General features: G+C 38.4%; 1 protein-coding gene across 4 annotated transcripts in view; it reads left to right on the top strand.

The window, feature by feature from the left end:
* The window catches only part of ERC1 (ELKS/RAB6-interacting/CAST family member 1), a 512,141-nt gene that overhangs the window by 104,936 nt on the left and 391,471 nt on the right, over positions 1 to 15,734 (top strand). For all 4 annotated transcript variants that reach the window (XM_080660553.1, XM_080660552.1, XM_080660551.1 and 1 more), the window contains one exon: positions 11,240 to 11,407. In XM_080660553.1, the coding sequence (XP_080516679.1) occupies positions 11,240 to 11,407 (168 nt within the window). The remainder of the gene's footprint in view (positions 1 to 11,239; positions 11,408 to 15,734) is intronic.

Below are 15,734 nucleotides of genomic sequence, written 5' to 3'. Positions count from 1 at the left end.
ATTTTTCCCGAGTGGAAGTTCTTTTGTTTGTGTGGACTAGGCATTGTCAAGTTCCTCTTCAGAAGAAACAAACCATTTTTTAAAAATATATTTTATTGATTTTTTTACAGAGAGGAAGGGAGGGAGATAGAGAGAAACATCAGATGAGAGAGAAACATCGATCAGCTGCCTCCTGCACACCCCTACTGGGGATGTGCCCGCAACCAAGGTACATGCCCTTGACTGGAATCGAACCTGCGACCTTTCAGTCTGCAGGCTGACGCTCGATCCACTGAGCCAAACCAGTTTCGGCTGGACTGTCTGTTTAGAGTCACCTTGTCTTTGGAACTATTTTTGTTCATCAGTTTATGTAGATCATTATATCCTACACATGAATGAGATCATGTGATATTTATCTTTCTCCAACTGGCTTATTTCACTTAGCATAATGCTCTCCAGTTCCATCCATGCTGTTGCAAATGGTAAAAGTTCCTTTTTTTATAGCAGCGTAGTATTCCATTGTGTAGATGTACCACAGTTTTTTAATCCACTCATCTGCTGATGGGCACTTAGGCTGTTTCCAAAGCTTAGCTATTGTAAATTGTGCTGCTATGAACATAGGGGTGCATATATCCTTTCTGATTGGTGTTTCTGGTTTCTTGGGATATAGTCCTAGAAGTGGGATTACTGGGTCAATTGGGAGTTCCATTTTTAACTTTTTTTTATTTTATATATTATTGATATTTTACAGAGAGGAAGGGAGAGGAATAGAGAGTTAGAAACATCGATGAGAGAGAAACATCGATCAGCTGCCTCCTGCATACTCATTACTGGGTATGTGCCCACAACCAAGGTACATGCCCTTGACCGGAATCAAACCTGGGACCCTTGAGTCCCCAGGCTGACGCTTATCCACTGAGCCAAACCGGTTATGTCCATTTTTAACTTTTTGAGGAAACTCCATACTGTCTTCCACAGTGGCTGCATCAGTATGCATTCCCACCAGCAGTGCAGGAGGGTTCCTTTTTCTCCCCATCCTTACTAGCACTTGTCGTTTGTTGATTTGTTGATGATAGCCATTCTGACAGGTGTGAGATGGTATCTCATTGTTGTTTTGATTTGCATCTCTTGGATGATTAGTTACTTTGAGCAGTTTTCATATGTCTCTCGGCCTTCTGTATGTCCTCTTTCGAAAAGTGTCTATTTAGGTTCTTTGCCCATTTTTTGATTGGATTGATTATCTTCCTTTTGTTAAATTGTATGAGTTCCCTGTAAATTTTGGAGATTGAACCCTTATCTGAGATAGCATTGGCAAATATGTTCTCCCATGCAGTGGGCTTTCTTGTTGTTTTATTGATGGTCTCCTTTGCTGTGCAAAAGCTTTTTATTTTGATGCAGTACCATTTGTTTATTTTCTCTTTAGTTTCCATTGCCCTAGGAGCAGTATCAGTGAAGAGATTGCTTTGGCATATGTCAGAGATTTTTCTACCTGTGGATTCCTCTAGTATTTTTATGGTTTCTCGTCGTATGTTTAAGTCCTTGATCCATTTTGAGTTTATTTTTGTGTATGGTGTAAGTTGGTGGTCTAGTTTCATTTTCTTTGCATGTATCTGTCCAATTTTCCCAACACCATTTATTGAAGAGACTGTCTTGACTCCATTGTATGTTCATGCCTTCTTTGTCAAATATTAATTGAACGTAGTGATTTGGATTGATTTCTGGGTTCTCTATTCTATTCCATTGATCTATATGTCTGTTCTTGTGCCAGTACCAGGCTGTTTTGAGAACAGTGGCTTTGTAATACAGCTTGAAATCTGGTATTGAGATACCACCTACTTTGTTCTTCCTTCTCAGGATTGCTGTGGCTATTGGGGGTCTTTTTTTATTCCAGATGAATTTTTGGAGAGTTCTTTCTGGGTCTGTGAAATATGCCGTTGGTATTTTAATGGGGAGTGCATTGAATCTATAGATTGCTTTGGGTAGTATGGACATTTTAATGATGTTGATTATACCAATCCATGAACATAGTATGTTCTTCCATCTGTTTACGTCTTCCTCTATCTCTTTTTTCAGTGTCCTGTAGTTTTCTGCTTATAGGTCTTTTACCACCTTAGTTAGGTTTATTCATAGGTATCTTAATTTTTTTGGTGCGATGGTAAATGGGATTGCTTTTTTAGTCTCTCTTTCTGTAAGTTCACTATTGGTGTATAGAAATGCCATAGATTTTTTGGCGTTAATTTTGTATCCTGCTACATTGCCAAATTCATTTATTAAGTCTATTAGTTTTTTGATGGAGTCTTTAGGGTTTTTTATGTACAATATCATGTCATCAGCAAATAGGGACAGCTTTACTTCTTCTTTTCCAATTTGGATGCCTTTTATTTCTTCTTCTTGTCTAATTGCAATGGCTAATACTTCCAGTACTATGTCGAACAGGAGTGGTGAGAGTGGGCATCCCTGTCTTGTTCCTGTTCTTAGGGGAAATGGTTTTAGTTTTTGCCCATCGAGTATGATGTTAGCTGTGGGTTTATCATATATAGCTTTTATTATGTTGAGGTATGATCCTTCTATTCCCACCTTGTTGAGAGTTTTTATCAAGAAAGGGTGTTAGATTTTGTCAAATGCTTTTTCTGCATCAATTGATATGACTGTGATTTTTATCTCTCAATTTGTTTATGTGATGTATCATGTTTATTGATTTGCAGATATTGTACCATCCTTGCATCCCTGGGATAAATCCTACTTGGTCATGGTGTATGATCTTTCTGATGTAGTACTGCATCTGATTTGCTAGAATTTTGTTGAGGATTTTGGCATCTATGTTCATGAGGGATATTGGCCTGTAATTCTCCTTCATTGTGTTGTCTTTATCTGGTTTTGGTATTAGGGTGATGCTGGCTTCATAGAGGAGCTTGGAAGTGTTCCCTCCTCTTGAATTTTTTGGAATAGTCTGAGGAGGATAGGTTTTAGTTCTTCCTTGAATGTTTGATAAAACTCCCCTGTGAAGCCTTCTGGCCCCGGGCTTTTGTTTGCTGGAAGCTTTTTGATGACTGCTTCAATTTCTTCCATAGTTATTGGCCTATTGAGATGTTTAGATTCTTCCTGATTGAGTTTTGGGAGGTTATATTTTTCTAGGAACATGTCCATTTCCTCCAGGTTGTCCAGTTTGTTGGAATAGAGTTGTTCATAGTATTTTTTAACAATCCTTTGCATTTCAGTGGGGCCTGTTGTTATTTCACCTCTTTCATTTCTGATTTTGTTTATTTGGGTCCTCTCTCTCTGCTTCTTGGTGAGCCTGGCTAGAGGTTCATCAATCTTGTTTATCCTTTCAAAGAACCAGCTCTTGGTTTTGTTGATCTTTTGTATTGTTTCTTTGGTCTCTAGGTCATTTATCTCCGCTCTGATCTTTATTATTTCCTTCCTTCTGCTTACACTGGGCTTTTCTTGTTGCTCTCTTTCTAACTTTTGAGTTGTAGGGTTAAGTAATTTATTACCATTGTTTCTTGTTTTTTGCAGTAGACTTGTAGAGCTATGAACTTCTCTCTCAAGACTGCTTTCACTGTGTCCCATAGATTTTGGATTGTTGTGTTTTCATTGTCATTTGTTGCCATGATGTTTTTATTTCTTCCTTGATCTCTCTGGTAACCCAGTCATTGTTTAATAGCATGCTGTTTAGTCTCCATGTGTTTGATTTTTTTGGATTGTTTTTATTGTAGTTGATTTCCAGTTTTATGCCACTGTGATCTGAGAAGATGCTTGATATGATTTCTATCTTCTTGAATTTGAAGAGACTTTGCCTACGACCAACATATGGTCTATCTTTGAAAATGACCCATGTGCACTTGAGAAGAATGTATATTCTGTGGCTTTGGGGTGAAATGTTCTGAAGATGTCAATTAATTCCTTCTGGTCTAGTGAGTCATTTAGGATTGATGTTTCTTTGCTTATTTTTTGTTTAGAGGATTTGTCCAATGGTGATAGTGGGGTATTAAAGTCTCATACTATGATTGATTGCTATCAATCTCTCCTTTGATATCCTCCAGGAGTTTTTTTATGTACTGGGGTGCTCCTGTATTGGGTGTGTATATGTTTACCAGAGTTATTTCTTCTTGTTGGATTGCTCCCTTTAGTATTATGAAGTGGCCTTCCTTATCTCTTGTTATGTCCTTCACTTTGAGATCTAATTTGTCAGATATTAAGTATTGCTACCCCAGCTTTTTTTTCATTTCCATTCACCTGAAAAACCTTTTTCTATCCCTTCACCCTCAGTCTGTGTGTGTCTTTTTTTCTGAGGTGGGTTTCTTGTAGACAGCAGATATATGGGTTGTGTTTTCTAATCCAATCCGTTACCGTATGTCTTTTGATTGGGGCATTTAATCCATTTACATTTAAAGTTATTATTGATAGGTACTTGTTTGTCGCCATTTTTGTTTAGAAATCCTCATCTGAGGATATGTTTATTGATTTTTTTAGGGAGAGTGGGGATGGGGGAGAGAGACATTGATGTGAGAGAAAAACATTGATCTGTTGCCTCTCATATACACCTCGACCAGGGATCAAACCCACAACCCCTTTTGGTGTACAGGACAATGCTCCAACCAACTGAGCCACCTGACCAGGTCTAGAGTATTTAATTTAAAAAAACATTTTTATTAATATTTTTAGAGAGAGAGGAAGGGAGAGGGAGAGAGAAAGGGCATTGATATGAGAGTAGAACATCAATTGGCTGCCTCCTGCATGCCCTCTACTGGGGATCATGCCCGAGACACAGGCATATTTCCTGACCAGGAATGGAACCAGCAACCTTTTTGGTTCACAGGATGATGCCCAACTAACTGAGCCATACTGTCCAGGGCAGATTATTAAGGTTTAAAAAAATGTATGAAATATTGATAAATACAGGAAGAATTCAGAAGATGAATTAACAGATACCACTTAAATTTAACTTATCTTAATGTTTGTCCAATGTAGGTGATCTTTTAAAGGTCCTTTAAAGGTTCAAAAAAAAGCTTACTCTAAACTTAATATTCAGTAGAATATTTGGTTTAACTAGAAAATTTTGTTAGAATCCCTGGCATTTAGAACTGGTTGGGTCAGGAATAAAGATTTGGAAGCTGTCATGGAGGTAATGGTTAAAGCCTATCTCCAGAAGAAGTTGGTTTCTTCAGAAGAAGTTGTGTAAAGTAAGATGTGAAGAGGAGGAAATGACAGAGGATCCAGTAAAGAAAACTGAAAAGGTGTAGTCAGTGAATCAGGAAGGGAGTGAATCATATTGGTAAAGTCATAAAGTCATGAGAGAAATTATAGGAAACAAACCATTGTTTGTATGCAATAATTACTACATTTAGAAGATCTATCTATTGATATAAAAAAAATAAGGTGAAGATATAGTGGTTGAGATCATTAGTGGTTTTATGGTCAGCATTGAGAGGCCAGCACAGCAAGGTAGCTACTTTTCTGTTTATGTCTATTGAAAAACTTGTAGAGAAAAACCTTCCGTTTTTGTTGAATTTGGCATAACCTGTTTGCCACAGACCTTGATGTTTGGCAAGCTGGGTGGACACTGTTCCTCCAGCTCAGTTGATGTGAATAAACAAGGTCTTATTCCTCCTGCCAGGAATGGTATTAGGGTGATGACTGGGTGTCCTGCTAGTCTCTGATGTGCTTTTCTGAGTATGTTTTTTGTGGTTTGCAAAATATGGACCTCACACAAAATATGTTTTATGAATTTTAGTTCACTCCAAACCTAAAGATCAGTTTAGAATTCATAGCAATTAATCTAGTAGTAGCTGAGTGTTTTCGTGGTTGTTTTATCTCAGACCTCTGGACCAGCACATTTAAATTATGCATTGCATGAAAAACAACCAAGGGAAACTTAAAGACTTTTGTTATTTTGCACTTTAGAAAAGACCATTGGAGAATTTAGTGGGAATCATGTAATTCAACTTTGCTTTGCTTTGGATTTTAATTCTTGCTGTGAGATTTTTAGTGTTGACTTCAGACACCTACACTAGAAACTTTTAGTGCAGTGGTCGGCAAACACATTAGTCAACAGAGCCAAATATCAACTGTACAACAATTGAAATTTCTTTTGAGAGCCAAATTTTTTAAACTTAAACTTCTTCTAACGCCACTTCTTCAAAATAGACTCGCCCAGGCTGTGGTATTTTGTGGAAGAGCCACACTCAAGGGGCCAAAGAGCCGCAGTTTGCCGACCACAGTTTTAGTGTAACATTTCTTGGATTCACTGGGCTTGACTTATTGTAGATCTGCTGTTTGTCAGAAAAACACATTCTTTTATCATTGCTAAAAATTATTTTTTGTTTCCTTATCCCCAAGGAAAATTTTAAGCAGATGGCTATCTTAACACATGTCAAGTTTATTAGTATATTTCATAGAGTATTCAAGTGAAGAACTTATTTAGATCTTTTTGAATATCTTTCATTAGCTGTTTGTAATTTTCAACAGGTAGATCTTATACATGTTTTGTTAGATTTATACCTAAGTACTTAATTTTTTTGGAACAATTGTAAATGGTCACAAATTTTGAAAATTGAAGTTTAATATTGGATCATATTTAATTTTGGCCAGTTCACAAAATATCTATATTTTACTTATTTTGTTTTCTCCCAGTAACAGTTTGCATTCAATATTAGTTTCAGTTGTACAGCATAGTGGTCAGGCAGTCATACTTTACAAAGTGTTGCCCCTTTATTTCAAGTACCCACCTGGCACTGTACATAGTTTTTACAATATTATTGATTATATTCCTTATACTGTACTTTACATCCCTGTGAGTATTTTGTGACTATCAATTTGTACTGCTTAATCCCTTCACCTTTTTGACCCAGTTCCCCGAACCCCCTCCCCTCTGGCAACCATTAGTCTGATTTTTGTTAGATAAAATAATAACATAAACACTAAAATGGCATCATGATATGTAGAAGTTATAAATTTTAATATAGTTGGATTTACCAATATTTTTTCTTTAAGATGTATCTCTTTTGTGTCTTTTAAAAAAATTCTTCCCTGCCTCAATGTCCTAAAAGTATTTTCTTTCTTTTATTTTTTCCATCACTTGTTATCCCCCTATATCCTCTTTCATCTCCACCCACTCCCCTTTCCCCTGCAGTCATTACTGTGTTGTCCCTGTCTATGAGTTCTTTCTCTCCCCCCCCCCGCTCAATCCCTCCACTCCCCCCAACTCTACCCGCCCCCTCAACCAGAGCTGTCTGCCTGATTTCTATCTATTAATCTGCCTCTATTTTGCTTGTTAGTTCAGTTTGTTCATTAAATTCCACATATGAGTGAAATCATATGGTACTTGTCTTTCTCTGACTGGCTTGTTTCACTCCTATGTTCATTGCAGCGTTATTTACAATAGCCAAGATTTGGAAGCAGCCTAAGTGTCCATCAGTAGATGAGTGGATAAAACAGCTATGGTACCTTTACACCATGGAATACTGCTTGGCTGTAAAAAGGACCTGTAGGACATTATGCTAACTAAAAGCATTTTCTTATATTTCCTTTTAGAAGTTTTAAAGGTTTGATTCTCTTATATAAACCTTTAATTCACCCAGAATTCATTTCTGTATATGATATGAGTTAGGAATTTTTGCCCCGCTCTCAATATGGGTAGCCAGTTTTCTAAAAACAGTTTATTAAATGCGCTATCCTTTTATCAGTGTCACTTCTGTTCTATATATGTGTGGGTCCCTATGAGTATGGGTCTGTAGTTGAGTTCTGTTGCAGAAGTCTGCTGGTTTATTCCTATGGTAATACCAGGCTTTCTAATTTTGCTTTTAAAAAAATTCACAAATGTATTGACATTAAATACACTACATGTATTTAAAATGTACATTTTGGTAAGTTTTGACACATACATCTGTAAAACCAAACACCAAAATCAAGATAATATTGTCCCAAAAGTTTTCTTATACCTCTTTGTATTCCCTTTCTCCTGTCCCTCCCTGATATTCTTCACTACTTCCCTCTTCTTCCCTCATTCCCATGCAACCCTTTATATGCTTTATATTATTGTAATTAGTTTGCATTTTCTAGAATTTTACATAAATGAAATCATATAGTATGTACTCTTTTATCTAACTCTGAGAGGAGGAGTATAATACAGACTTACTGGTTAAGATCGTGGAATTTGGAGACAGACCATTTAATCTTAAATTCCTTCTCTGTGAGTTATTTATAGCTGTGAGATTTTGGGCCTGCTATGCTCTCTAAGCCCCAGTTTCTCAGGTGGCCATGGGAGAGTGAAATTTTCCACAGGGAGAATTCGAGGGAAGAAAATACAATGCTTGGGGATAGAATTGTGGGGATTTTTAATATCCTATCTAATAAAAGCCTAATATGCTAAGTGTCTGGTTGACTGGTTTAACCTATCAAAGCGTAATATGCTAAGGCCGCTCAACTGCTTGCTATGATGTGCACTGACCACCAGGGGGCAGGTGCTCCAACCATTAGGTTAGCTTGCTGCTGGGGTCTGGCTGATTGGGACTGAGTGAGACGGGCCAGTCATGCCCTGGAGCCCTCTTGTGGTCCCTCCCAGGCTGGCCAACCTCCCGTTTCCCTCCCGGGCCCCAGTTGTGAACCGGTGGGGTCCCTTGGCCTGGCCTGTGCCCTCTCAAAATTCGGGACCCCTCAGGGGATGTCGGAGAGCTGGTGCTTAACATAGTGCTTATCTATATGTATAAAAGGCTAATCTGCAAAGTGTCCCCTTGGGAGTTCAATGGGAGACCGGGAGTTTGATCGCTTGCTATGATTGCACTGACCACCAGGGGATGGCATGGAACGAAGGAAGACCCTGTCAGCAGCTGGAAGGCCCCAATCGGCCTTGATCGCTGGCCAGGCCTAGGGACCCTCCCTGTGCACGAGTTTCGTGCACCAGGCCTCTAGTACTTTATATTTGGTTGGCAAGCCTATGCTTGACCACATGCAGGCAGGTTCAGAAGTCAGAGTGTAGAATGAAGAAAATGGTTTAATATAGGAGTACATATTTGTAAAATAAATATGACTAAAAAAAAAAGGTGATGATGTGAGACTGCTTGAATGGATTGCTCAGGCTGGTGAAAAAAACAAGTGAAACCAGAAGAGAGATGAATAACAACAAAAAATAGGTATGATAGATTAGAGGTTACCTTGTGGACAAAGGGTATATTTAGTAGGCATAAAAGAAAGAAAAGAATTGTTTTAGAAATAGGATTTTTACAGTATGCAAGTTCTTAGGTGGACCTTCCCAGAATATAATCTGGTTAACTATATATTATTTATTAAAGTAGAATAAAAGAAAATTGGAGGTTAATGAGTGTTTGTCAGTAGAGCTTGTGAAGGATTATAAGTGGGACATAAAATGGTTGCTTCCCCAATTTCTGGCTTGGTGACGTTTAAGTGGTTGGGAGAAATATAGTTTAGCAGAGTGAAAGCTGGTTAATTTACATACTTTTCTTTCCAGTATAGTATGATATGATTTGTAAGTACATAATGACTTAACTGTAGCAGTCTCAAATGAGACTAGTCACCTAGGAAATTATCTTTAAAAAAAAATGTTTTAAGAATATATATTTTTACTGATTTCAGAGAGGAAGGGACAGGGAGAGAGAGATAGAAACATCAAGGATGAGAGGGAATCATTGATTAGCTGCCTCCTGCATGCCCCCTATTGGGGATTGAGCTTGCAATCCTGGCATGTGCCCTGACCAGAAATCAAACCAGTAACTCCTGGTTCATAGCTTGATGCTCAACCATTCAGTCACACTGGCCGGGTGAAAATTTTCTGTAATACATACTGAGTAGTCAGTACCACAATATACACAATATTGGTTCTCTGATACCTTACAGTTTAGTTATAATATTAAATCTTTCCTGAGAGCTTTGCTGTACTATAAATGTAAGTTATTACCCATATTATTTGTTTTTTCTTTGTGGGTTAATCCATACTCATACACAAAAAATAATATAGGACAAGTTCAAGATTAAAGGTGTTTTATAGAAACACACTTGATATCATAGATTTGCAGTGTCAGTGTGGTAGTCACATGTGTTTATTGATCACTTGAAATATGGCTAGTCCAACCTGAGATGTGATATAAATGTAAATAACAATATGCATTGGACTTGGAAGATTTAGCATGAAACAAAGAATGTAAAATAGCTTGTAAGTTTTTTTTATATGGATTACATGTTTGAAATGATAACTATAGGTATATTAGATTAAATAAAGTATGTTATTAAAATTAACTTTGCTTGTTCCCATTTTCCTTTTAATGTAGCTGTTAGAAAATTAAAAATTTCATATGTGGCTTTCATATATGACTCATATTCCTATGAGTGCACTGACCACCAGGGGGTGGCATGGAATGAAGGAAGGCCCCTGCCAGCAGCTGGAAGGCCCCATTCAGCCCTGATCGCTGGGCAGGCCTAGGGACCCTCCCTTTCTTAATATGAAAGAAATCTACCTCCCTTTTTTAACTATAATCAAATACATATGTAACTATTTGCTGAATTATAAATCCTTAGTGGAAAAGCAAAAAATAAAAAAATTGAGTGTATGAGTATGCTTAATGAAATTTGCTATGGATAGATTTAAAAATAAGTACCATAATTAGATTTCTAGTAATTTTACTGTTGTATTTAACAAAAGCTGTTAAACTTCAGGGATAAAGGGAACTGGATACCAGACTTCAGAAGACTATCTTGGGATCTGAAAGTAGACCTTTGCTTTGTGTTGTACAGCTCTCTAAGTGCATTATGGGCTTGCCCTAAAAGCATTGTGTCTAATACCTAGATTTTATTATCTGATCCAGCAAGTGGCATGCTTGGTGATGCTTGCGGTGTGTTTCTAATACTAGATTTTCTAAAGCAGTGTAGCATCACTTGGGAACTTAGAAATTAGAAATACTAATTCTTAAACCCCAACCCTACTGAATCAGAAACTCTGATGGCTAGGATTGGCAATTTGTTTAAACCCTCCAAGTGATTGTAACGCACATAAAGTTTGATGAACATAGTTCTAGATTATGCTACCTTTATAGAAGTAGCAATACTCAACCTCTTTATAACAATTCTCCACTTTGTCTCCTTGATTCAGATCCATTTATCCTTCTATTATTTGATGGTAATTTAACTGATGTAAATTTTATTTTTCTTATGAAAGTACTCACAAAATTTCAGGATTAATTTCTAAGTGTAATAATTATATTTAGAGTGGTATTTTATTTGATTCTAATGAAAAGTCATACATTCTTAGGTGGATGCTCTCCGATTGCGTTTGGAAGAGAAGGAAACCATGCTGAATAAGAAGACAAAACAAATTCAGGATATGGCTGAGGAGAAGGGAACACAAGCTGGAGAGATACATGACCTCAAGGACATGCTGGATGTGAAGGAGCGGAAGGTTAATGTTCTTCAGAAGAAGGTAAGCTGCAGGTGTTCTGAGTTCATCTGGCATACATCATGTATACATACCACTGAGTTATACCTAAATGTCAAAATTTCTCATTCCTCTGTTTATGTATTTGTGGTTTGTAATTGAAACTGTTGTTGCAATAGGTAAATTGTTAGAACTGTTCTGCATATTCAGTTTTTAAAATTTTTAAGTAAACAGCATTAGTATCTTCAGTAGTAGTTTGCATGCTATTATTTCTGGAAAGTGTCTTGTAAATTGCCAAAGTGTTTACTTTGACATTTTTCTGCTGCTTCTATATTGGAACTGTAATGACATGAATTAGTATTTATATGGATTTGGAATGTTTGCAACTCCATCTATGTGATTAATACTACTATAATTTTGAATAGAAAACATGCTACTATAATTAACATATACTAGTAGTGTATTGGGGGAGGAGGGTCGGGGGAGCAAAGGGAAGGTGATCAATGGGGGAAAAGAAGGACATCTTGTAAGACTTTCAATGATAAACATAAATTTAAAAAAACATATAGAGTACATGTGTTAAGGAAAGGAAGAATTTATTTTTTTACCTTAATTTTTACCTTCGTCATTGTTACTTTCTATATTGCTTCTGAATTGGTGAATTTGAAACACTTTAGCTTTGCAAAACATGTTAAACAACTTGAGTTTTAGCTTGCTGTCAAGCTGTGTTATTCCCACTCTAGACTGTTGGCTATAACTTTTACTGACTTCTAGTATGGCAGTAGATATTTTATAATAGGAAAAATAATTTTGAACTTTGTTTGGGAAGAGAGTTTTACAACTATTCTGAAATTTGTGTGATTTTATGTGTAGACCACTAATATATTTGAAATATAAATGTACCCAACTTCTAAAATCTAGATAAATATTTCTTTTAAAGCATTCAGAAAGGAATCAAAGGGTGCAGTCTTTCAGTTATAAAAGAATTAAGTAATGGGGATGTAATGTATATAGTGTGGTGACTGTAGTTCATAATATTGTATTGCATATTTCAAAATTGCTGAGAGTTGATCTTAAAAGTTTTTATCACAGGAAAAAAACATTTCTGTAACTGTATGTGGTAATTAATGTTAAGTAAACTTTTTGTGGTGATCATTTCACAGTGAATACAAATATTGAGTCATATTATACATCTGAAACAAATGTTACATGTTAATTATACCTCAATTTTTAAAAAAGCACTAAGAAATGACAATGTGGTTTGAAAAAAATACTTAATTTTAAAAACATGAAAGTACTATCTGTTCAAGGTAAACAACAAAACAAATGAAAGTCTTTCTCCCCATCATTTGACCTTCTCAGTGCAGCTTTTAGAGCTGTAACTGTTGTTAACAATTCTTTGTGATCCCTTAATGAAATTGAAACGAGAAATTTGGACTGGAACCGTGGTATTCCCTGGGCAGGATGGCTTCCCGGGCTCTTGTCCAGTGGAGTCAAAGCATGAAACCACGGATGAAAGGTGGTATAGTGAAAAGTGGAAATTTATTGAGAAACAAGCACAGACTCCCTTGTGGGGAGGGGGAAGAGTTCTACTGAGTCCCTTTTTCCTATGGTTTATAAAGGCTACAGATCTTTGTGCCTTGATATCCCCTCTGATTGGTCACAATTCTTCTTTGATTTGGTCACTATAGCAACTCCAGAGCTCAAGTCTCACGTGAAGTACCTGAGGTTCCCTCCTTCTTCTCCCTTATTGTTCTCCTATTCCCTCTGGGCTTTCTTTCTTCCTTTATTTTGTAAATATGTACCTTTTGTTACTTCCAGCTCCCTTATCATATGGAAATGTAACTTCTGCCACTCCCAGCTCCCTTGTCTTATGGTAATGTAGCTCTGTAGCCCAGTGCTTTTTCCATGGACCCCCTTAATCCCTAAAATTTCCTAAACCTCCCTATTTCACCCCCCAAAATTCCTTTCAAAATGTCTGCATATAGGCATATATGTGTTACATACTTTTTAAAAGATTAATGGAATTACAATTATTCATTAAAAAACAAACATTTACAAAAATTTTTATTGATTGAAGAGGGAGGGAGAAGGAGGAGGAAGAAGAATGACGGGAGGGAGGTAAAAAAGGGAAAGAGAGAGAAACATTGATGTGAGAGACACACGTTGATTGGTTGTCTCCCGCATGTGTCCCAACTGGGCGGGGGATGGAGCCTGCAACCCAGGTAGGTGCTCTTGACTGGGAATTGAATCCACAACCCTTAGGTCCGCCAGCTGACTGACCACTGAGATTCACCGGCCAGGGCAGTGGTTCAATACATTTAAGAGAAGAGTTGTTTGTTTATAGATTAAACAGCACATTAGACATGTACTGTATACCAGTATAAGAAAGGTTAAAACAGGAAATCATTTGGGAGTCTGGAACAAATTACTTCAATTTACATTATTTTTAAAGGGAAAAATGATTCTGTTTTTGAACAGATTGCTTCTTGATCAGACTTCCGGAATGAATTAAGTTTGAGAACTGAGGTTCTACTCTATTGCTGTACTGATTCAGTTTTATGTTTTTATATGTAGCCAGCCAGTCATTTTTATAATATTTACTAAATACTCTATTTTTCTTCTGATTTGAAAAGCCTTAAATAAATGATCATATAAACTTGGGCCTATTTCTGAATTCTTTTATACTTTTTTGTATCTCTGAAATAATTAAATGATGGTTAGAATAAAATGGGTGGGGGAAAAGGCTGTGGTCCATGTACACAATGAAATACTACTCAGTTGTAAAAAGGGAAGGAAATTTTACCCTTTGCAATAACATGGATGGACCTGGAGAGCATTATGCTAAGTGAAATAAGCCAGTCATTTAGAACCTGCCTCTCTGTGTCAGTACCAAACTGTTTCTATTATAGTAGCTCCCTAATGCATTTGAATATTTAGTACTAGAGGCCTGGTGCACGAAATTTGGGATGCACGGTGGGATCGGGCTTAAACGGGCAGTCGGACATCCCTCTCACAATTCAGGACTGCTGACTCCCAACTGCTTGCCTGCCTGCCTTCCTGATTGCCCCTAACCGCTTCTGCCTGCCAGCCTGATCACCCCCTAACCACTCCCCTGCCAGCCTGATTGATGCCTAACTGCTCCCCTGCCAGCCTGATTGTCCCTAACTGCCCTCCCCTGAAGGCCTGGTCACACCTAACTGCCCTCCCTTGCAGGCCTGGTCGCCCCCAACTTCACTCCCCTGCCAGCCTGTTTGCCCCTAACTGCCCTCCCCTGCAGGCCTGGTCACCCCTAACTGCCCTCCTCTGCAGGCCTGGTCCCCCCAACTGCCTTTCCCTGCAGGCCTGGTTGACCCCAACTTCCCTCCTCTGCTGGCTTGGTCACCCCTAACTGCCCTCCCCTGCAGGCTTGATCGCCCCCAACTGCCCTCCCTTGCAGGCCTGGTCCTTCCCAACTGCCCTCCCTTGCTGGCCATCTTGTGGTGGCTATCTTGTGTCCACATGGGGGCAGCCATCTTGTGTGTTGGAGTGATGGTCAATCTGCATATTACTCTTTTATTAGATAGGATAGAGGCCTGGTGCACAGGTGGGGGCCAGCTGGTTTGCCCTGAAGGGTGTCCTGGATCAGGGTGGGGGTTCCCTTGGGGCGTGGGGCGGCCTGGGCGAGGGGCCTGTGATGCTTTGCAGGCCGGCCACGCCCCCTAGCGACCCAAGCGGAGGCCCTGGTATTTGGGGTTTATTTATCTTCTATAATTGAAACTTTGTAGCCTGGAGCGGAGCCAAGCCTTCTGCTTGCTCTGTGGTGGCAGCCATTTTTTGGGGGGATTCATGTATCTTCTATAATTGAAACTTTGTAGCCTTAAGCAGAGGCCTGGGCCGGCCAGGGCGTGTGGAAAGCTTGGCTTCCTCCATCACTGGGGGCAACCCTAGCCTCCTGCTCTCTCCAGCTCCGAGGCTGCCGCCATTTCTGTTTGGGTTTATGTATCTTCTATCATTGAAACTTTGTAGCCTTGAGTGGAGGCCTAGGCCGGCAAGGGCAGGCGGAAAGCTTGGCTTCCTCCATTGCCAGGGAAACCCAAGCCTCCTTCCTGCTCTCTGTGGCTGTAGCCATCTTGGTTGGGTTTATTTGCATATTCGCTCCGGATTGGCTTGTGGGCGTGGCTTGTGGGCATGGCTTGTGGGTGTAGCAGAGTCATGGTTAATTTGCATATTACTCTTTTATTAGATAGGATGATGGTTGTTATGCTTTATTGTTTTGTTGTTGGAGGATTTTCATTTGTTTCTTTTTCCAGATGAACTTTAGTATTATTTTTCCAGATTCCCCTCTTCTAAAAAATAATCTTTTTACTATTTTTAAAAAAATATATATTTT

The sequence above is a fragment of the Plecotus auritus genome (genome assembly GCF_963455305.1).
Source record: "Plecotus auritus genome assembly, chromosome: 3".
NCBI classification, from domain to species: Eukaryota; Metazoa; Chordata; class Mammalia; order Chiroptera; family Vespertilionidae; genus Plecotus; species Plecotus auritus.
This window is presented reverse-complemented; position numbering and strand designations above follow the sequence as displayed.